The sequence below is a fragment of the Melanerpes formicivorus genome, unplaced genomic scaffold (genome assembly GCF_026170545.1).
Source record: "Melanerpes formicivorus ecotype bairdi unplaced genomic scaffold, bMelFor1.0.p_v2 SCAF_2, whole genome shotgun sequence".
NCBI lineage: Eukaryota > Metazoa > Chordata > Aves > Piciformes > Picidae > Melanerpes > Melanerpes formicivorus.
In genome coordinates this window covers 1,294,742-1,311,588 of record NW_027142354.1, presented here as the reverse complement: position 1 = coordinate 1,311,588, position 16,847 = coordinate 1,294,742, and the positions used below count along the sequence as shown (strand labels likewise).

Here is a 16,847-nt window from a genome sequence, read left to right as displayed (position 1 = left end):
GTGTTGTTGTATATAGTTGTGAGTAGTACTTCCATGTAGATTTCCAGTTCTTTCCAGTGCTGTGTGGAGTGCTCTCTTTTACTCAGACTGAAGGAGTTGGGGCTGTTCAGTCTGCAGAAGAGAAGGCTCCCAGGTGACCTCATTGTGGCCTTCCAGTATCTGAAGGGGGCCTACAGGAAGGCTGGGGAAGGACTTCTCAGGATCTCAGGTAGGGATAGGACTAGGGGGAATGGAATGAAGCTGGAGGTGGGGAGATTCAGGCTGGATGTGAGGAGGAAGTTCTTCCCCATGAGAGTGGTGAAGCCCTGGAATGGGTTGTCCAGGGAGGTGGTCGGGGTGCCGTCCCTGGAGGTGTTTAAGCCCAGGCTGGATGAGGCTCTGGCCAGGCTGATGTAGTGTGGGGTGTCCCTGCCCATGGCAGGGGGGTTGGAACTAGATGATCCTTGTGGTCCCTTCCAACCCTGACTGATACTATGATACTCCTTTGGAGAGGGATAAAAGAGCTTCTGTCCACTCCCTAAAACACCCTCAGAAGAAAAGGAAAATGAAACCAAAGCAAAACTGCAGTATTATCCCTTGGATGCTAAAATAGCTGTGAAGTAAAAGGAAGTGACTGATGGCACATGGACAGTGAGCTTCCCTCTCGTTGAAAATGAGCAGCACTGCTTCAGCAGAGAGAATGCTTTAAAGGGAAAGCTGAAAGAGAAGCCAAGCAGGTCACCAATAAGTGCCAGCCACCTCAACAGCCAGCTTCCCAGCACTATTAATTCAGTCAGTTCATTAATTAAGCACAGATCGTGATGCTGGAAGGAGAGACTTTCTAAGCAGGGAATTAGTGGCTGTGGACTTGGCATTCTCCCAAGACTCTGCAAATGGATTGATATCACTATATCCAGGGCTACATTCTCAATTTCTCTTACCTGCAATGATCTGTTTGAGGTAAACATGTTGCCCAGTGGGAACCTGCAGATGTGTGCCCTTAGGCAACAGCAAGCACAGCAGCTTGGTGTCGTGGGTAACTTCTGTCTTAGAAACCAGCTTGCATTTTCTGTAGAAGAGTCCTAAAAACATGATTTTATTTGTTACTCATGTCTCAATCTGACTTCTTTGGTTCTCATACATCTTTTAAGAACAGACTAGAACAGAACAGAATTAACCAGTTTGGAAAAGACCTGTGAGATCATCGAGTCCAACCTCTCACCCAACACCATCTAATCAACTAAACCATGGCACCAAGCACCCCATCCAGTCTCTTCCTAAACACCTCCAGTGATGGTGACTCCACCACCTCCCTGGGCAGCCCATTCCAATGGCCAGTCTTTCTTTCCATGAAGAACTGTCATGGGCTGGTTGGAAAAAGACCTTCAAGATCATCAAGTCCAACCTATCACCCAGCACTATCTAATCAAGTATGTGTTTCACTACACACCCTTATAAAAAGGCTCCAAGGTTATTTTAATAACAGAAGCATAAACATTTTTCTGATTTTAGACTAAGCCTTACATTATTAGCCTTACAGATTACACCAGCCTGACACTGGGCTTACATTACTGAACCTGTCTGTTAGCAGCATTGACTGGAAAGAAGTAAAAATACCACCAAATACTAGCAGAAAGCGGAACTTCTTGCATTACACTGCATCTGCACTAAAATTTACCACTCAACTACAAGATGAATACACACAGGCAGGCCAAAACCAGTCTGAGTAATGCAAATGAAATGCAAGAAAGGCACAGCACCACAGCCGTCAGTAACAGACTGCCTAAGCCCAGCCAGAAGCTGGATTGCTTAGCCTGGAGAAGAGGAGACTCAAGGGTGACCTTATTGCTGTCTGCAACTACCTGAAGGGAGGTTGTAAACAGGCAGAGGTTGGTCTCTTCTCCCAGACAGCCAGCACCAGAACAAGAGGACACAGTCTCAGTCTGCGCCAGGGGAGGTTCAGGCTGGAGGTCAGGAGGAAGTTCTATACAGAGAGAGTGATTGCCCATTGGAATGGGCTGCCCGGGGAGGTGGTGGAGTCGCCGTCACTGGAGGTGTTCAGGAGGAGACTTGATGGGGTGCTTGGTGCCATGGGTTATTTGGTTGGGTGGTGTTGGATGATAGGTTGGACACGATGATCTTGAAGGTCTCTTCCAACCTGGTCTGGTCTGGTCTATTCTATTCTGGTCTATTCTATCCTATTCTATTCTATCCTATTCTATTCTATCCTATTCTATTCTATCCTATTCTATTCTATCCTATTCTATTCTATCCTATTCTATTCTATCCTATTCTATTCTATTCAGGGGTGACCTTATTGCTCTCTACAACTACCTGAAGGGACGTTGTAGACAGGCAGAGGTTGGTCTCTTCTCCCAGGCAGCCAGCACCAGAACAAGAGGACACAGTCTCAGGCTGCACCAGGGGAGGTTTAGGTTGGATGTTAGGAAGAAGTTCTACACAGAGAGAGTGATTGCCCATTGGAATGGGCTGCCTGGGGAGGTGGTGGAGTCACCTTCGCTGGAGTTGTTCAGGAGGAGACTTGATGGGGTGCTTGGTGCCATGGTTTGTTTGGTTGGGTGGTGTTGGATGGTAGGTTGGACATGATGATCTTGAAGGTCTCTTCCAGCCTGGTTTATTGGTTTATTCTGAAGTTTGAGCAGAGTGCTGCTGAGCTGTGTGTTCATTTCTCACAGGTCAGTCAGTGCTATCAGTATTTACTGGGCTGGCTCCTCCACATTGCTGCAGTTTCACTGCTAGTAGCACAAGTATTTCTGATACAGAATCCCAGAAACATTCAGGTTGGAGAAAACCCTCAGGATCACCAAGTCCAACCAAGAAACCTACACTACAAGGGTCACCCCTAAACCATAGCCCCAAGCACCACAGCCAAATCACCTTGAAACACATCCAGGCTTGGGGACTCAACCACCTCCCTGGGCAGCACATTCCAAGGCCTGAGCACTCTGGCCATGAAAAAATGTTTCCTAATGTCCAGTCTAAGCCTATCCAGTAGTATCTTGAGGCCATTCCCTCTTGTGTCATCACTAATTAATTACCTGTGAGAAGGGACCAGCAGCAGCCTCTCCACAAGGTCCTTTCAGGTAGTTGTAGAGAGCAATGAGGCCTCCTCTCAGCCTCCTCTTTTCCAAACTAACCATCCCCAGCTCCTTCAGTCACTTGTCATAAGATTTGTTCTCCAGGTCCTTCCCCAGCTTTGCTGCCCTCCTCAGCACTCCCTCCAGCACTTCCACATTTCTCCTGCAGGGAGATGCCCAAAACTGGACACAATACTCGAGGTGTGGCCTCACCAGAGCTGAGTACAAGGAGACAATCACCTCCCTACTCCCACTGGACACAGCATTTCTAATCCCAGCCAAGATGCCATTGGCTTTCTTGGCCACCTGGGCACACTGCTGGCTCAGATCAAGGTAAGTCCTTTACCTCTGCTACAACATTGGCTATCATTATACTGGAAATGATCTCCAGGGCAAAGCACTCGGTGTGAAATTTGTAACCAGTCCCAGCGAATATTTTCATGTAAAGCCTTTCAAAATATGACAAGTCCACAGATGAGAATACTTGAGCATGAAATCCTTCTAAATGACACTTAATGCACTGAAGCAATTCCAGTGAAATAACATTTCTTCTGTCCTCCTCCTACTGAAAAATCCTCTCGTCGCTAGCATAAAGGCACAAGCTGCAGCCCAGGGAATTCCAACCAGGCATCACCAGGAAAATGCTCTCATCAAACACTGGGGTGAGTTGCCCAGAGACAGTCTCTGTCCTTGGAGATACTCAAATTTTGACTGAACAGGTAGAATAGAATAGAATAAACCGGTTTGGAAGAGACCTTCAAGATCATTGTGTCCAACCTATCATCCAACACCACCCAACCAACTAACCCATGCAACCAAGCACCCCATTAAGTCTCCTCCTGAACACCTCCAGTGATGGTGACTCCACCACCTCCTCAGGTAGCCCATTCCAATGGGCAATCACTCTCTCTGTGTAGAACTTCCTCCTAATCTCCAGCCTAAACCTCCCCCGGTGCAGCCTGAGACTGTGTCCTCTTGTTCTGGTACTGGCTGCCTGGGAGAAGAGACCAACCCCCACCTGGCTACAACCTCCCTTCAGGTAGTTGTAGAGAGCAATAACGTCACCCCTGGGTCTCCTCTTCTCCAGGCTAAGCAACCCCAGCTCCCTCAGCCTCTCCTCATAGGGCTTGTGTTTCAAGCCCCTCACCAACTTTGTTGCCCTTCTCTGGACTCGTTCCAGCAAGTCAACCTCCTTCCTAAACTGAGGGGCCCAGAACTGGACACAGGACTCCAGGTGGGGCCTAACCAGTGCAGTGTACATGGGCACAATGACCTCCCTGCTCCTGCTGGCCACACTGTTCCTGATGCAGACCAGGATGCCATTGGCCCTCTTGGCTGCCTGGGCACACTGCAGGCTCATGTTCAGCCTACCATCAACCAGCACCCCCAGGTCCCTCTCTGCCTGGTTGCTCTCCAGCCACTCTGACCCCAGCCTGTAGCTCTGCATGGGGCCGCAGGTTAGACCAGGTGACATCCACAGGTAGCTTTCAAGCACATTAGTCTATGATTCTAACATTTCTTCTGGCCATCACAGTTAGATGTACCTTGATCTTTTGCATTTTGCCACTGCAGCAGCACACACTTCTTAATTTCCTGACTTTCATCACATGCTGATTCTCATTTGAACAGGAACAGACGACTAGAAAAATCTGTAACAAGTGTACATCATTTCAGCATGGCCTAAAGGGTGAGTGCCAAGAGGCTGGAGCCAGGCTCTGCTGGGTGATGCCCAGTGACAGCACAAGGGGCAGTGGGTGGAAGTTGAGGCTTAGGAAGTTCCATGGAAAAAGGAGGACAAAGTTTTTCCCTGTGAAGGTGAAAAGAACACTGGAACAGGCTGCCCAGGCTGGGTGTGGAGTCTCCCTCTCTGGAGCTACTCAAAACCTGCCTGGATGCATTGCTGTGTGGTCTGCTCTAGGTGATCCTGCTCTGGCAGGGGGTTGGACTGGATGGGCTTTTGGGGTTCTTTCCAGCCCCTAACATTCTGTGATTCTGTAAATCCCAAATTCAGCCAAATTTCCTCCTTGAGTCAACACAACTTTTAAGTGAGTCTTGCCTGAGAGAGGGCACAGGCAAGTTCCCAGTGAAATCTTCATTACATGAAAACATGAAGTGTAGGCACTGCTGCAGCTCAAGTCACCACTGCCATTCTTTCCCTTCTCTTACCTCCAAGAGTGGCACTTGAGGAAGCACTTGAAGAAATAGGATCTTGAAGAAAAACAAACACACACACACCCCAAAAACCCCAAATCAAACCAAACAATCAGGCTTGAGGGTACCACATTAAGCCAGCCTGTTCACTTTCCCTCCACACTGCTCTGCAATACTCATTTAAGGATCATTTTGAGCATTTCAGTAGTTTCAGCTAATGGGTTATTTTCCAACTAACTCATCTGTGCTGCAGTTACCTTATTGCAGCATTATTACTGCTATTTCCAGATATTCTGGATTCAAAAGCAGATATTCTGGGTCCAAAACCAGATGAAGACTTGACAAAGTGCTCTGTCACACTGCAGCCAATTGCTGCCTGAGAGAACTGCCATCATTATTAACATTGCCATCTTCAGTGAGTGCAGGATCTTAGCCTGACAGGTGAACAAGACAAACAAAATTTTAAACAAGGAAAGTTTTCAAGCAAACAATATTTATACATAAAGAGCCCAACGGTGAGGGGCATCAACAAGGAGCCCAAGGGTGAGGGGGCATCAACAAGGAGCCCAAAGGTGAGGGGGCATCAACAAGGAGCCCAAAGGTGAGGGGGCATCAACAAGGAGCCCAAAGGTGAGGGGACTTCAACAAGGAGCCCAAAGGTGAGGGGACTTCAACAAGGAGCCCAAGGGTGAGGGGCTGCAACAGGGAGCCCAAGGGTGAGGGGCTGCAACAGGGAGCCCAAGGGTGAGGGGCTGCAACAGGGAGCCCAAGGGTGAGGGGCTGCAACAGGGAGCCCAAGGGTGAGGGGCTGCAAGAGGGAGCCCAAGGGTGAGGGGCATCAACAAGGAGCCCAAGCTCACAATGCTTCTTTCCAATTTGCTTTGTATGATTCAGCAACTGGTTCACTGCTTCCTGACAATTTTATGACCTTTGCAATCTGACCAATCCCAGCTGCAACAAGGAGCCCAAGGGCGAGGGGCTGCAAGAGGGAGCCCAAAGGTGAGGGGGCTTCAACAAGGAGCCCAAGCTCACAATGCTTCTTTCTAATTTGCTTTGTATGATTCAGCAACTGGTACACTGCTTCCTGACAATTTTATGACCTTTGCAATCTGACCAATCCCAACCTTTTCCACATGTAATAGACTAACCTCTACCTCCCTCATTTTAATTTGCCACACAGAAGCTTCTGTCCCAATTCCATCAATCTGGTTTTTGAAAACAAAGACTTTTCTAGGTCTAAGCAAACTCCCAAGTTTAGGTTGTCCTCTTAGCTATATGATGTAACCTGGAGAGAGACTGTTTGCAAAGGCCTGTGGTGAGAGGATGAGGGCCAATGGTTTCAAATTAGAGAAGAGCAGATTTAGATTGGATGTGAGGAACAAGTTCTGTACCATGAGGGTGGTGGAACACCCAACAGGTTGCCCAGTTGAGGCCCCATCCCTGGAGATATTCAAGGTGAGGCTTGACAGGGCTCTGGGCAACCTGATCTAGTTGAGGATGTCCCTGCTGACTGCAGAGGGTGTTGGACTAGACAACCTTTGGAGAACCCTTCCAACCCAGACTGTTCCATGCTTCAAAATTCAGTAGCAGTGGTCCCATGCATGCAAAACAAACTACAGTGTAAATAGTACTAAAGAGAGTCTCTGTATCTTCAACACACTTCCTCCTAAGTATTTTTGCAGCTCCTCAAAGAAGAATCTAATAACCTGCTCTTCAAAGCAGATTTAACTTCATATATAAAATGCATTGACTCACTTATGAGGTCAGAATTACTTACTGGGCTGGAGGTCTTGATTATTTATGAGGAGAGACTGAGGGAGCTGGGGTTGCTTAGCCTGGAGGAGACTCAGGGGTGACCTTATTGCTCTCTACAACTACCTGAAGGGAGGTTGCAGACAGGCAGAGGTTGGTCTCTTCTCCCAGGCAGCCAGCACCAGAACAAGAGGACACAGTCTCAGGCTGCACCAGGGGAGGTTTAGGCTGCAGGTTAGGAGGAAGTTTTACACAGAGAGAGTGATTGCCCATTGGAATGGGCTGCCTGGGGACGTGGTGAAGTCACCATCATTGGAGGTGTTCAGGAAGAGACTTGATAGGGTGCTTGGTGCCATGGTTTAGTTGGTTGGGTGGTGTTGGATGATAGGTTGGACACAATGATCTTAAAGGTCTCTTCCAACCTGGTCTGGTCTATTCTATTCTATTCTATTCTATTCTATTCTATTCTATTCTATTCTATTCTATTCTATTCCCATTTCCATTTTGCAGACAAACCCAACTGCACACCCAATAAAAGACAAGGAAATTCATAGCCAGAGTATTTACTTGCTGTTTCTGTGCTCACACTGCACCAGGTGCAAGTTGCTTCACCTGTGACACAATTTTGCTGCCACAGGAGCAGAAGCAAAATTGAAAGCTCTTCAGTGTAGAATAAGAAGAGTGGGAGCACAATTCTAAGCAGAAACAGGGTGGCTAATTAACTGAGTGAATAGAAGTCTCCAATGGGTAGATTTGTTATGGTCAAGCTGAAAGCAAAGTGTTGGAATAAAGGAAAGACATCTAGGCCTGAATATTCTCTCCCTACAGACCTTCTACAGGTTCAATTTGAAACGTGGGGGTTTAAAAAAGGGATTAAAAAGCCCTATCAGTGTACCTGGTAGATTTGTCACCTTTGTAATCAGGGATCTGAAGAAACTCAGGCTCAGCAAACCCTTTAAGTTTTCTGGAGGCTCACTTTAACCAAAGCTGAACTAAAATAAAGCTATCCAATACCTGTGACACCTCTCTGCATAACAGGACAAATGCTGTGCTGGAAGACTGACTGAGATGAAAAAACTACAGAATAATCATCTGGGAACCACTGGGTACTGATGATCAGGTTGGATTTTTATCAATTGCATCCAATTGTGTTCAGGAGGAGACTTGATGGGGTACTTGGTGCCATGGGTTAGCTGTTTGGGTGGGTTGGATTGGTTGATGGGTTGGACATGATGATCTTGAAGGTCTCTTCCAACCTGGTTTGGTTTATTCTAATTATTCTAATTCAATTATCCTCACCTTCCTCATTTGCAAAGGATCTATAAAGCCACAATATTCCACATCTCTTGCTCTTTCAAGCTATTTTCTTAGGCTGTTTTCCATAGTCATGAGAAGTGAGCAATGAACAGTGAGCAACATGTTAGTCCAGGCTCTGACCCCTTAAATACAGAGGATTAGATTGAAAAATATCATATTAAAGTGGATGACTCAACAGTCTCTGAAACTCTCATAAGGATAATCACATTCTACACAAGCTAAAGAGATGTGCTTGTAGATCAGCACTGGTTAGGCCACACCTTGAGTCCTGTGTCCAGTTCTGGGCCCCTCAGTTTAGGGATGTTGAGTTGCTGGAAGGTGTCCAGAGAAGGGCAACAAAGCTGGGGAGGGGTCTGGAGCACAGCCCTGTGAGGAGAGGCTGAGGGAGCTGGGGTTGCTTAGCCTGGAGAAGAGGAGACTCAGGGGTGACCTTATTGCTCTCTACAACTACCTGAAGGGAGGTTGTAGCCAGGTGGGGGTTGGTCTCTCCTCCCAGACAACCAGCACCAGAACAAGAGGACACAGTCTCAAGCTGTGCTAGGTGGAGGTTTAGGAAGAAGTTCTTCATAGAGAGATTGGCCATTGGAATGGGCTGCCCAGGGAGGTGGTGGAGTCACCATCACTGGAGGTGTTTAGGAAGAGACTTGATGGGGTGCTTGGTGCCATGGCTTAGTTGGTTAGATGGTGTTGGATGATAGGTTGGACAAGACGATCTCAAAGGTCTCTTCCAACCTGGTTAATTCTACTCTATTCTATCTTCCTTTCTGTACCACAGAAATCTCTTGACCTTAAAGGCCTAGTAGTGTAACAGTCAGTAAGAGGTCTACAACAGGGTGATCAACATTTAATTAGGCCTTAAAAATGTATAGCTTTGCCTTCACTCATAGTAAGGCAGACCAACAGAGTCAATTTTTGAGCGTTATTAAACAATGGCTTTTGAGAAACTGGACAACTTCTCCACCAGGACTCCCAGGTGGGAGTGCAAAACAAGCACACTGATCAGGGTTACACACTTTGGTGCTGCATCAAGTTCATACTATTCTGTTACCACTAAATGAACTCATACATAAAATCTCCTTCTTGCAGACTATCAGCTTGTTAGCAGCTGGCTTTGATACCTACACACTGATTGAAGTCCCTTAGATAATCACAGATCAGGTTACAAGATCACAGGATGTTAGGGGTTGGAAGGGGTCTCCAGAGATCATGGAGTCCAACCCCACTGCCAGAGCAGGACCATACAAGCTAGCACAGGTCACACAGGAATGCATCCAGATGGGGCTTGAAAGTCTCCAGAGAAGGAGACTCCACAACCGCTCTGGGCAGCCTGTTCCAGTGCTCTGTGACCCTCACAGTGAAAAAGTTCCTCCTCATGTTGAGGTGGAACCTCCTGTGCTGTAGTGCCATCACTCCTTGTTCTATTACATAGTGCAAGTGAGCAGAGCCTGTCCCCTCCCTCTTGATACCCAGCCCTCAGATATTTATAAACATTTATTAACTCCATTCTTAGTCTTCTTTCCTCCAGACTAAAAAGCCCCAGGGCTCTCAGCCTCTCCTCACAGGGCAGTGCTCCAGCCTCTAATCACCCTGGAAGCTCTCCATTGGACTCTCTGAAGCAGATCCCTGTCCCTCTCAAACTGGGGAGCCCAGAACTGGATGCAGTACTCCAGGTGAGGTCTCACCACAGCAGAGTAGAAGGGGAGGAGAACCTTCCACAATCTGCTGGTCACACTCCTCTTAATGCACCCCAGGATCCCATTTGCTTTCTTGGTCACAAGGGCCTATTGCTGCCCTATGGATAACCTGTCCACCAGGACTCCCAGGTCCTTCTGTACAGGGCTGCTCTCCAGCAGATCACCTCCTAACCTGTACTGGTGCATGCTGTATACTGGAAATTTACTATGTTGAAAGATGTGACTACATCAACAGTAGCAATTGAAAGTGAAGAGTTTTGTTCCTTCACTACTGGTGCTCCTGCAGTGCAGGGTCTTTGTGTCAATCATTATCTCCTCAAGGACTACTGAGGTTTTCACATGGACAGAAAGCACACAGCTAGCCATCAAACATACTCAAGGCATCATCACCTTCCCCTGTTAGCTTCTTGCAGTCTTTGCACAAGCCTAGATGACCTCCAGCTCCATTGCAGGACAAAACCCAACAAACCAAAGCAAAGCAAGAAACCACAGTGTCACAGTATAACTAAGGTTGGAAGAGACCTCGAGGATCATCGAGTCCAACCTGGCACCACAGACCTCATGACTAGGCCATGGCACCAAGTGCCACGTCCAGTCCCCTCTTGAACACCTCCAGGGATGGGGACTCCACCACCTCCCTGGGCAGCACATTCCAATGACGAACGACTTGCTCAGTGAAGAACTTTCTCCTCACCTCGAGTCTAAACCTCCCCTGGTACAGCTTGAGACTGTGTCCTCTTGTTCTGGTGCTGGTTGCCTGGGAGAAGAGACCAACCCCCACCTGGCTACAACCACTTTTCAGGTAGTTGTAGAGGGCAATGAGGTCACCCCTGAGCCTCCTCTTCTCCAGGCTAAACAACCCCAGCTCCCTCAGCCTCTCCTCACAGAGCTGTGCTCCAGACCCCTTCCCAGCCTTGTTGCCCTTCTCTGGACACGTTCAAGTGTTTCGATGTCCTTCTTAAACTGAGGGGCCCAGAACTGGACACAGGACTCAAGGTGTGGCCTAACCAAAGCAGAGTACAGGGGCACAATGGCTTCCCTGCTCCTGCTGGCCACACTATTCCTAATGCAGGCCAGGATGCCATTGGCCTTCTTGGCCACCTGGGCACACTGCTGGCTCATATTCAGGCGGCTGTCGATCAGCACCCCCAGGTCCCTCCAAGCTCCATCTTTTCAAGGAGAATGAGAATTCATGATCAGCTTTCAAAAAGTCCAGACAACATTCCTTGAAAAAAAAAGAAGTTATGACCACAGAAAAAGTAAATACTGGGAGAAACTGATTATGACTAACAAGCTCCAAAAAGTCTTAAACCAGCTGACAACACAGCCATGAAATTGCTTACCTCTGTCTGTGCACTTGATAAATGTATTATGACTCTCCAAGGGATGTCCCAAAATATTCCAATGAATGTTATCCTTTTTCTTTAAGACAATTTCTACTTTCCCAACTTTTTCAGCAATGTTTACTGGAAGAGAAAAAGGTTTCACAGCTACTTTTAGTTACATTGTGTACAAACAGAAAGGTCACTCAGCCATTACAATGACATGTTAGAATTAAGTCTTTTCTCAAGACACAGAGAATTGATCATTGAAACACCACATAAAATGTGCTTCCAGCTACCACTGGAAGTTGTTTACTTGGACCTGAGCAAAGCCTTCGACACTGTCCCGCACCACATCCTGGTCTCCAAACTGGTGACACAGGGGTGTGATGGGTGGACCACTAGATGGATAAGGAACTGGCTTGATGGCCGCACCCAAAGAGTGGCTGCCAATGGCTCCATGTCCCAGTGGAGGCCAGGGACAAGCGGAGTCCCTCAGGGATCAGTCCTGGGACCAGGCTTGTTCAACATCTTTGTGGGTGCCATGGACAGTGGCATTGAGTGCACCCTCAGCAAGTTTGCTGATGACACCAAGCTGTGTGGTGCAGCAGACACGCCGGAGGGAAGGGAGGCCATCCAGAGGAACCTGGACAGGCTGGAGAGGTGGGCACAAGCCAACCTCAGGAGGATCAACAAGACCAAGTGCAGGGTCCTGCATCTGGGTCGAGGCAATCCCAGGCACAAATCCAGGCTGGGCAGGGACTGGCTGGAAAGCAGCCCTGAGGAGAGAGACTTGGGGGTGCTGGTGGACAAAAAGCTCAACATGAGCTCTCAATGTGCACTTGCAGCCCGCAAAGCCAATCAGATCCTGGGCTGCATCAGGAGGAGTGTGGCCAGCAGATGGAGGGAGGTGATCCTCCCCCTCTACTCAGCTCTGGTGAGACCCCACCGGGAGTACTGCCTCCAGTTCTGGAGCCCCTATTACAAGAGGGATGTGGAGGTGCTGGAAGGTGTCCAGAGAAGGATGATCAGAGGGCTGGAGCACCTCTCCTATGAGGTTGGAGTATGAGGTTGGGGCTGTTCAGTCTGGAGAAGAGAAGGCTTCAAGGTGACCTAATTGTGGCCTTCCAGTATCTGAAGGGGGCCTACAAGAAGGCTGGGAAGGGACTTCTCAGGATCTCAGGTAGTGACAGGACTAGGGGGAATGGAATGAAGCTGGAGGTGGGGAGATTCAGGCTGGAGGGGAGGAGGAAGTTCTTCCCCATGAGAGTGGTGAAGCCCTGGAATGGGTTGTCCAGGGAGGTGGTTGGGGCCCCGTCCCTGGAGGTGTTTAAGCCCAGGCTGGATGAGGCTCTGGCCAGCCTGATCCAGTGTGGGGTGTTCCTGCCCATGGCCGGGGGGTTGGAACTAGATGATCCTTGTGATCCCTTCCAACCCTGACAGATACTATGATACTATGTAATATTTTGCAGTGCATTTATAAACCACAAGCACTACCTTAACATGCCAAATCAATGCCTCTTATTTACTAAATGTATTTAGCTTCACAGCCTACCTGGTCAAAAAGGAATGCTCATGAATTCAGAGTCCTCATTCACTGGAAGCTGGCAACTACCACCATTACTAGTTCTTGTCTTTCCAAGGCCATTTGGATGAATAATTAAATCCAAGGAAATCCCAGGCTAAGCAAAGAACAGTTTACAAACACACAACAGAACTAACTTCTGATTATTTCAATGCTTAGTCATGCTCAAAGGGATCAGAGCACCATCAGCTTGTTACTTTCAGAGGCCCAAATGCCACAGTTTAAAAAGCAACAATAATACAGTGTTCTGGTTTGATTGGGTTGTGTCAAAACCTGGTGGTAAGCAAGACTGCTGACTCAGAAAAATAAACTGAGGCTTCAAATTCTGAAGTCAGAAGAGATACAGAAGTGCTGCAAGAGATGGAACTCACCAGTCATGTCCTCTTGAACTGCATGAGTCAGGTCTGAAATAAAAAAAGAATAAAAGCCTCCATGTTAAGCAAAATCAGGATTAGATTCTAGTAGTCATGTAGACATACAGCTGAAACCAGGAACACTGAGTGAACTAATGAGCCTTAGAGCTCTTTGCATCTACATCTGACCATGAAATGTCACCCATGACTTCTCCTAGCCTAATACACGGTGTCCAGTTTTAGTAATAATAATAATCATAAACCAGGTTGGAAGAGACCTTCAAGACCATCACGTCCAACCCATCAACCAATCCAACCCACCTAAACAACTAACCCATGGCACCAAGCACCCCATCAAGCCTCCTCCTCAACACCTCCAATGATGGTGACTCCACCACCTCCCCGGGCAGCCCATTCCAATGGGCAATCACTCTCTCTGTATAGAACTTCTTCCTAACCTCCAGCCTAAACCTCCCCTGGTGCAGCCTGAGACTGTGTCCTCTTGTTCTGGTGCTGGCTGCCTGGGAGAAGAGACCAACCTCTGCCTGTCTACAACTTCCCTTCAGGTAGTTGTAGAGAGCAATAAGGTCACCCCTGAGTCTCCTCTTCTCCAGGCTAAGCAGCCCCAGCTCCCTCAGCCTCTCCTCACAGGGCTGTGTTCCAAACCCCTCACCAACTTTGTTGCTCTTCTCTGGACTCATTCCAGCAAGTCAACCTCCTTCCTAAACTGAGGAGCCCAGAACTGGACACAGGACTCGAGGTGCAGCCTAACCAGTGCAGTGTACAGGGGCACAATGACCTCCCTGCTCCTGCTGCCCACACTCTTCCTGATGCAGCCCAGGATGCCATTGGCCCTCTTAAATGCCTTGGCACACTGCAGGCTCATGTTCATCCTACCATCGACCACACCCCCAGGTCCCTCTCTGCCTGGCTGCTCTCCAGCCACTCTGACCCCAGCCTGTAGCACTGCATGGGGTTGTTGTGGCCAATGTGCAGAACCCGGCACTTGGATGTGTTCAATCTCATGCCCCTGGACTCTGCCCATCTGTCCAGCCTGTCGAGGTCCCTCTGCAGAGCCTCTTTTGGGCCTCTCAGTTCAAGAAAGACCTCAGGGAACGGCTTGAAACAGTCCAGCACAGAGTCACAAAAATGATGAAGGGAGTGGAACATCTTCCTTATGAGGAGAGACTAAGGGAGCTGTGGCTCTTTAGCTTGGAGAGGAGACTGAGAGGTGACCTCATTCATGTTTACAAAGATGTAAAGGGTGAATGCCAAGAGGATGGGCCCAGGCTCTTCTTGGTGATGTCCAATGACAGGACAAGGGGCAATGGGTGGAAGCTGAGGCACAGGAAGTTCCATGGAAACATGAGGAAAGATTTTTTTTCACTGTGAGGGAGATGGAACACTGGAACAGGCTGCCCAGGAGGTTTGGGGAATCTCCCTCTGGAGATGAATATTCAAGACCCTCCTGGATGCATTCCTGTGTGATGCTGGTCTAAGTGATCCTGCTCTGGTGGGGGGGGTGTCCTTGATGATCTTTCAAGATCCCTTCCAACTCTTAACATTCTGTGATCAAGAAAGGCATCATTTTCCTCATTACTTATAATGTAATGACTCATGTAAAGGTACCAGGTTGCATATATCTAAGCCATTCCACTTGCCCTTCTTGAATAAGGGCACTTTGAACACCTTCAAAAACACACTTAATATTTATACACTTTTTACATTGATTTCCTGCTCCACTTTTTTCCATGTGGAAAAATTTCAGTGTGTTCTAAGCAAGGGAAGTGAGCTGATAAATAATGTAATTCCTTTACATTAATCACCTCTTAGCAAAGAAGAATAAACTATCAATAGCTATACAAAAATGCATATGGATTGATGAGAGGATTTTAGTGAAGTAGAATGAAAAACTCAGTGCTTTCAACTGCACAATTCAGTACCCACCAACTTCTATGAGATATGAGTGGTCCCCCATGATGATCTCTCCCCTTAATCGTTTGTCTTGACAGTCAACCACCACTGACTCTGCATTCACATCCTTTCAGAGATGAGGGGGAAAAAACATTAATAAAGTTCTCTCACAATTCAATCTGGATCACAATTGGATTTTGTAATCCCCCCTTTCAACACACACACTTACCTTCTTCTTGGTATAGATGACAATGGTGATCAAACCATCTGTTTGGAACCAGTCATAACTGTAAAACAAATTATAGAACAGAATAGAACAGAACAGAACAGAATAGAACAGAACAGAACAGAATAGAACAGAATAGAATAAACCAGGTTGGAAGAGACCTTCAAGATCATCGTGTCCAACCTATCATCCAACACCAATCAACCAACGCACTCATGCAACCAAGCACCCTGTCAAGTCTCCTCCTGAACACCTCCAGTGATGGTGACTCCACCACCTCCCCAGGCAGCCCATTCCAATGGGCAATCACTCTCTCTGTGTAAAACTTCCTCCTGACCTCCAGCCTAAACCTCCCCTGGTGCAGCTTGAGACTGTGTCCTCTTGTTCTGGTGCTGCTTGCCTGGGAGGAGAGACCAACCTCCACCTGGCTACAACCTCCCTTCAGGTAGTTGGAGAGAGCAAGAAGGTCACTCCTGAGTCTCCTCTTCTCCAGGCTAAGCAACCCCAGCTCCCTCAGCCTCTCCTCACAGGGCTGTGTTCCAAACCCCTCCCCAGCTTTGTTGCCCTTCTCTGGACTCGTGCCAGCAAGTCAACATCCTTCCTAAACTGAGGAGCCCAGAACTGGACACAGGACTCGAGGTGTGGCCTAACCAGTGCAGTGTACAGGGACACAATGACCTCCCTGCTCCTGCTGGCCACACTCTTCCTGATGCAGGCCAGGATGTCATTGGCCCTCTTGGCTGCCTGGGCACACTGCAGGCTCATGTTCATCCTACCATCGACCAGCACCCCCAGGTCCCTCTCTGCCTGGCTGCTCTCCAGCCACTCTGACCCCAGCCTGTAACACTGCATGGGGTTGTTGTGGCCAATGTGCAGAACCTGGCACTTGGATGTGTTCAATCTCATGCCCTTGGACTCTGCCCATCTGTCCAGCCTGTCGAGGTCTCTCTGCAGAGCCTCTCTACCCTCCAGCAGATCAACTCCTGCCCCCAGCTTGGTGTCATCAGCAAATTTACTGATGATGGACTCAATGCCCTCATCCAGATCATCAATAAAGATGCTAAGGAGGATGGGGCCCAGCACTGATCCCTGGGGGACTCCACTAGAAGAAACCAAGAAGTTATTTTCTTTGGGCATACCAAAATCTATTCAGCTGGCAGTTTTCAAGCAGAGCTTCTTTCATGAATTTAAACCCCAAATATGTAATGTACTGGGTTGTTTTTTTAAGTCCAGAGCCAGTAATTTTTAAAAGACTATTAAAATAATAACTGCCTAATTAGGGATCCTGATAGTCAGCACACTGGAGCTCAAATTATGTGCTGTTGGTTTTACTTCAAAAACACATTCATCCTATTTGCAGTACATCAACCTTCCTAACAAGATGACTAAACTCTTGACTACAGACAAAAGTATTAAACAGCCAGTGTGACTTCCTAGCTTCAGGCTCTGGTCATAT

At 47.9% G+C, this 16,847-nt stretch overlaps 1 protein-coding gene across 3 annotated transcripts in view; it reads right to left on the bottom strand.

The window, feature by feature from the left end:
- CYB5R4 (cytochrome b5 reductase 4) overlaps positions 1 to 16,847 on the bottom strand; it is a 59,071-nt gene that overhangs the window by 21,015 nt on the left and 21,209 nt on the right. For all 3 annotated transcript variants that reach the window (XM_068148929.1, XM_068148938.1, XM_068148946.1), the window contains 5 exons: positions 15,395 to 15,452; positions 15,199 to 15,292; positions 13,270 to 13,302; positions 11,335 to 11,457; positions 921 to 1,061 (listed from right to left, as the gene is read on the bottom strand). In XM_068148929.1, coding sequence (XP_068005030.1) covers positions 921 to 1,061; positions 11,335 to 11,457; positions 13,270 to 13,302; positions 15,199 to 15,292; positions 15,395 to 15,452 — 449 coding nt within the window. The remainder of the gene's footprint in view (positions 1 to 920; positions 1,062 to 11,334; positions 11,458 to 13,269; positions 13,303 to 15,198; positions 15,293 to 15,394; positions 15,453 to 16,847) is intronic.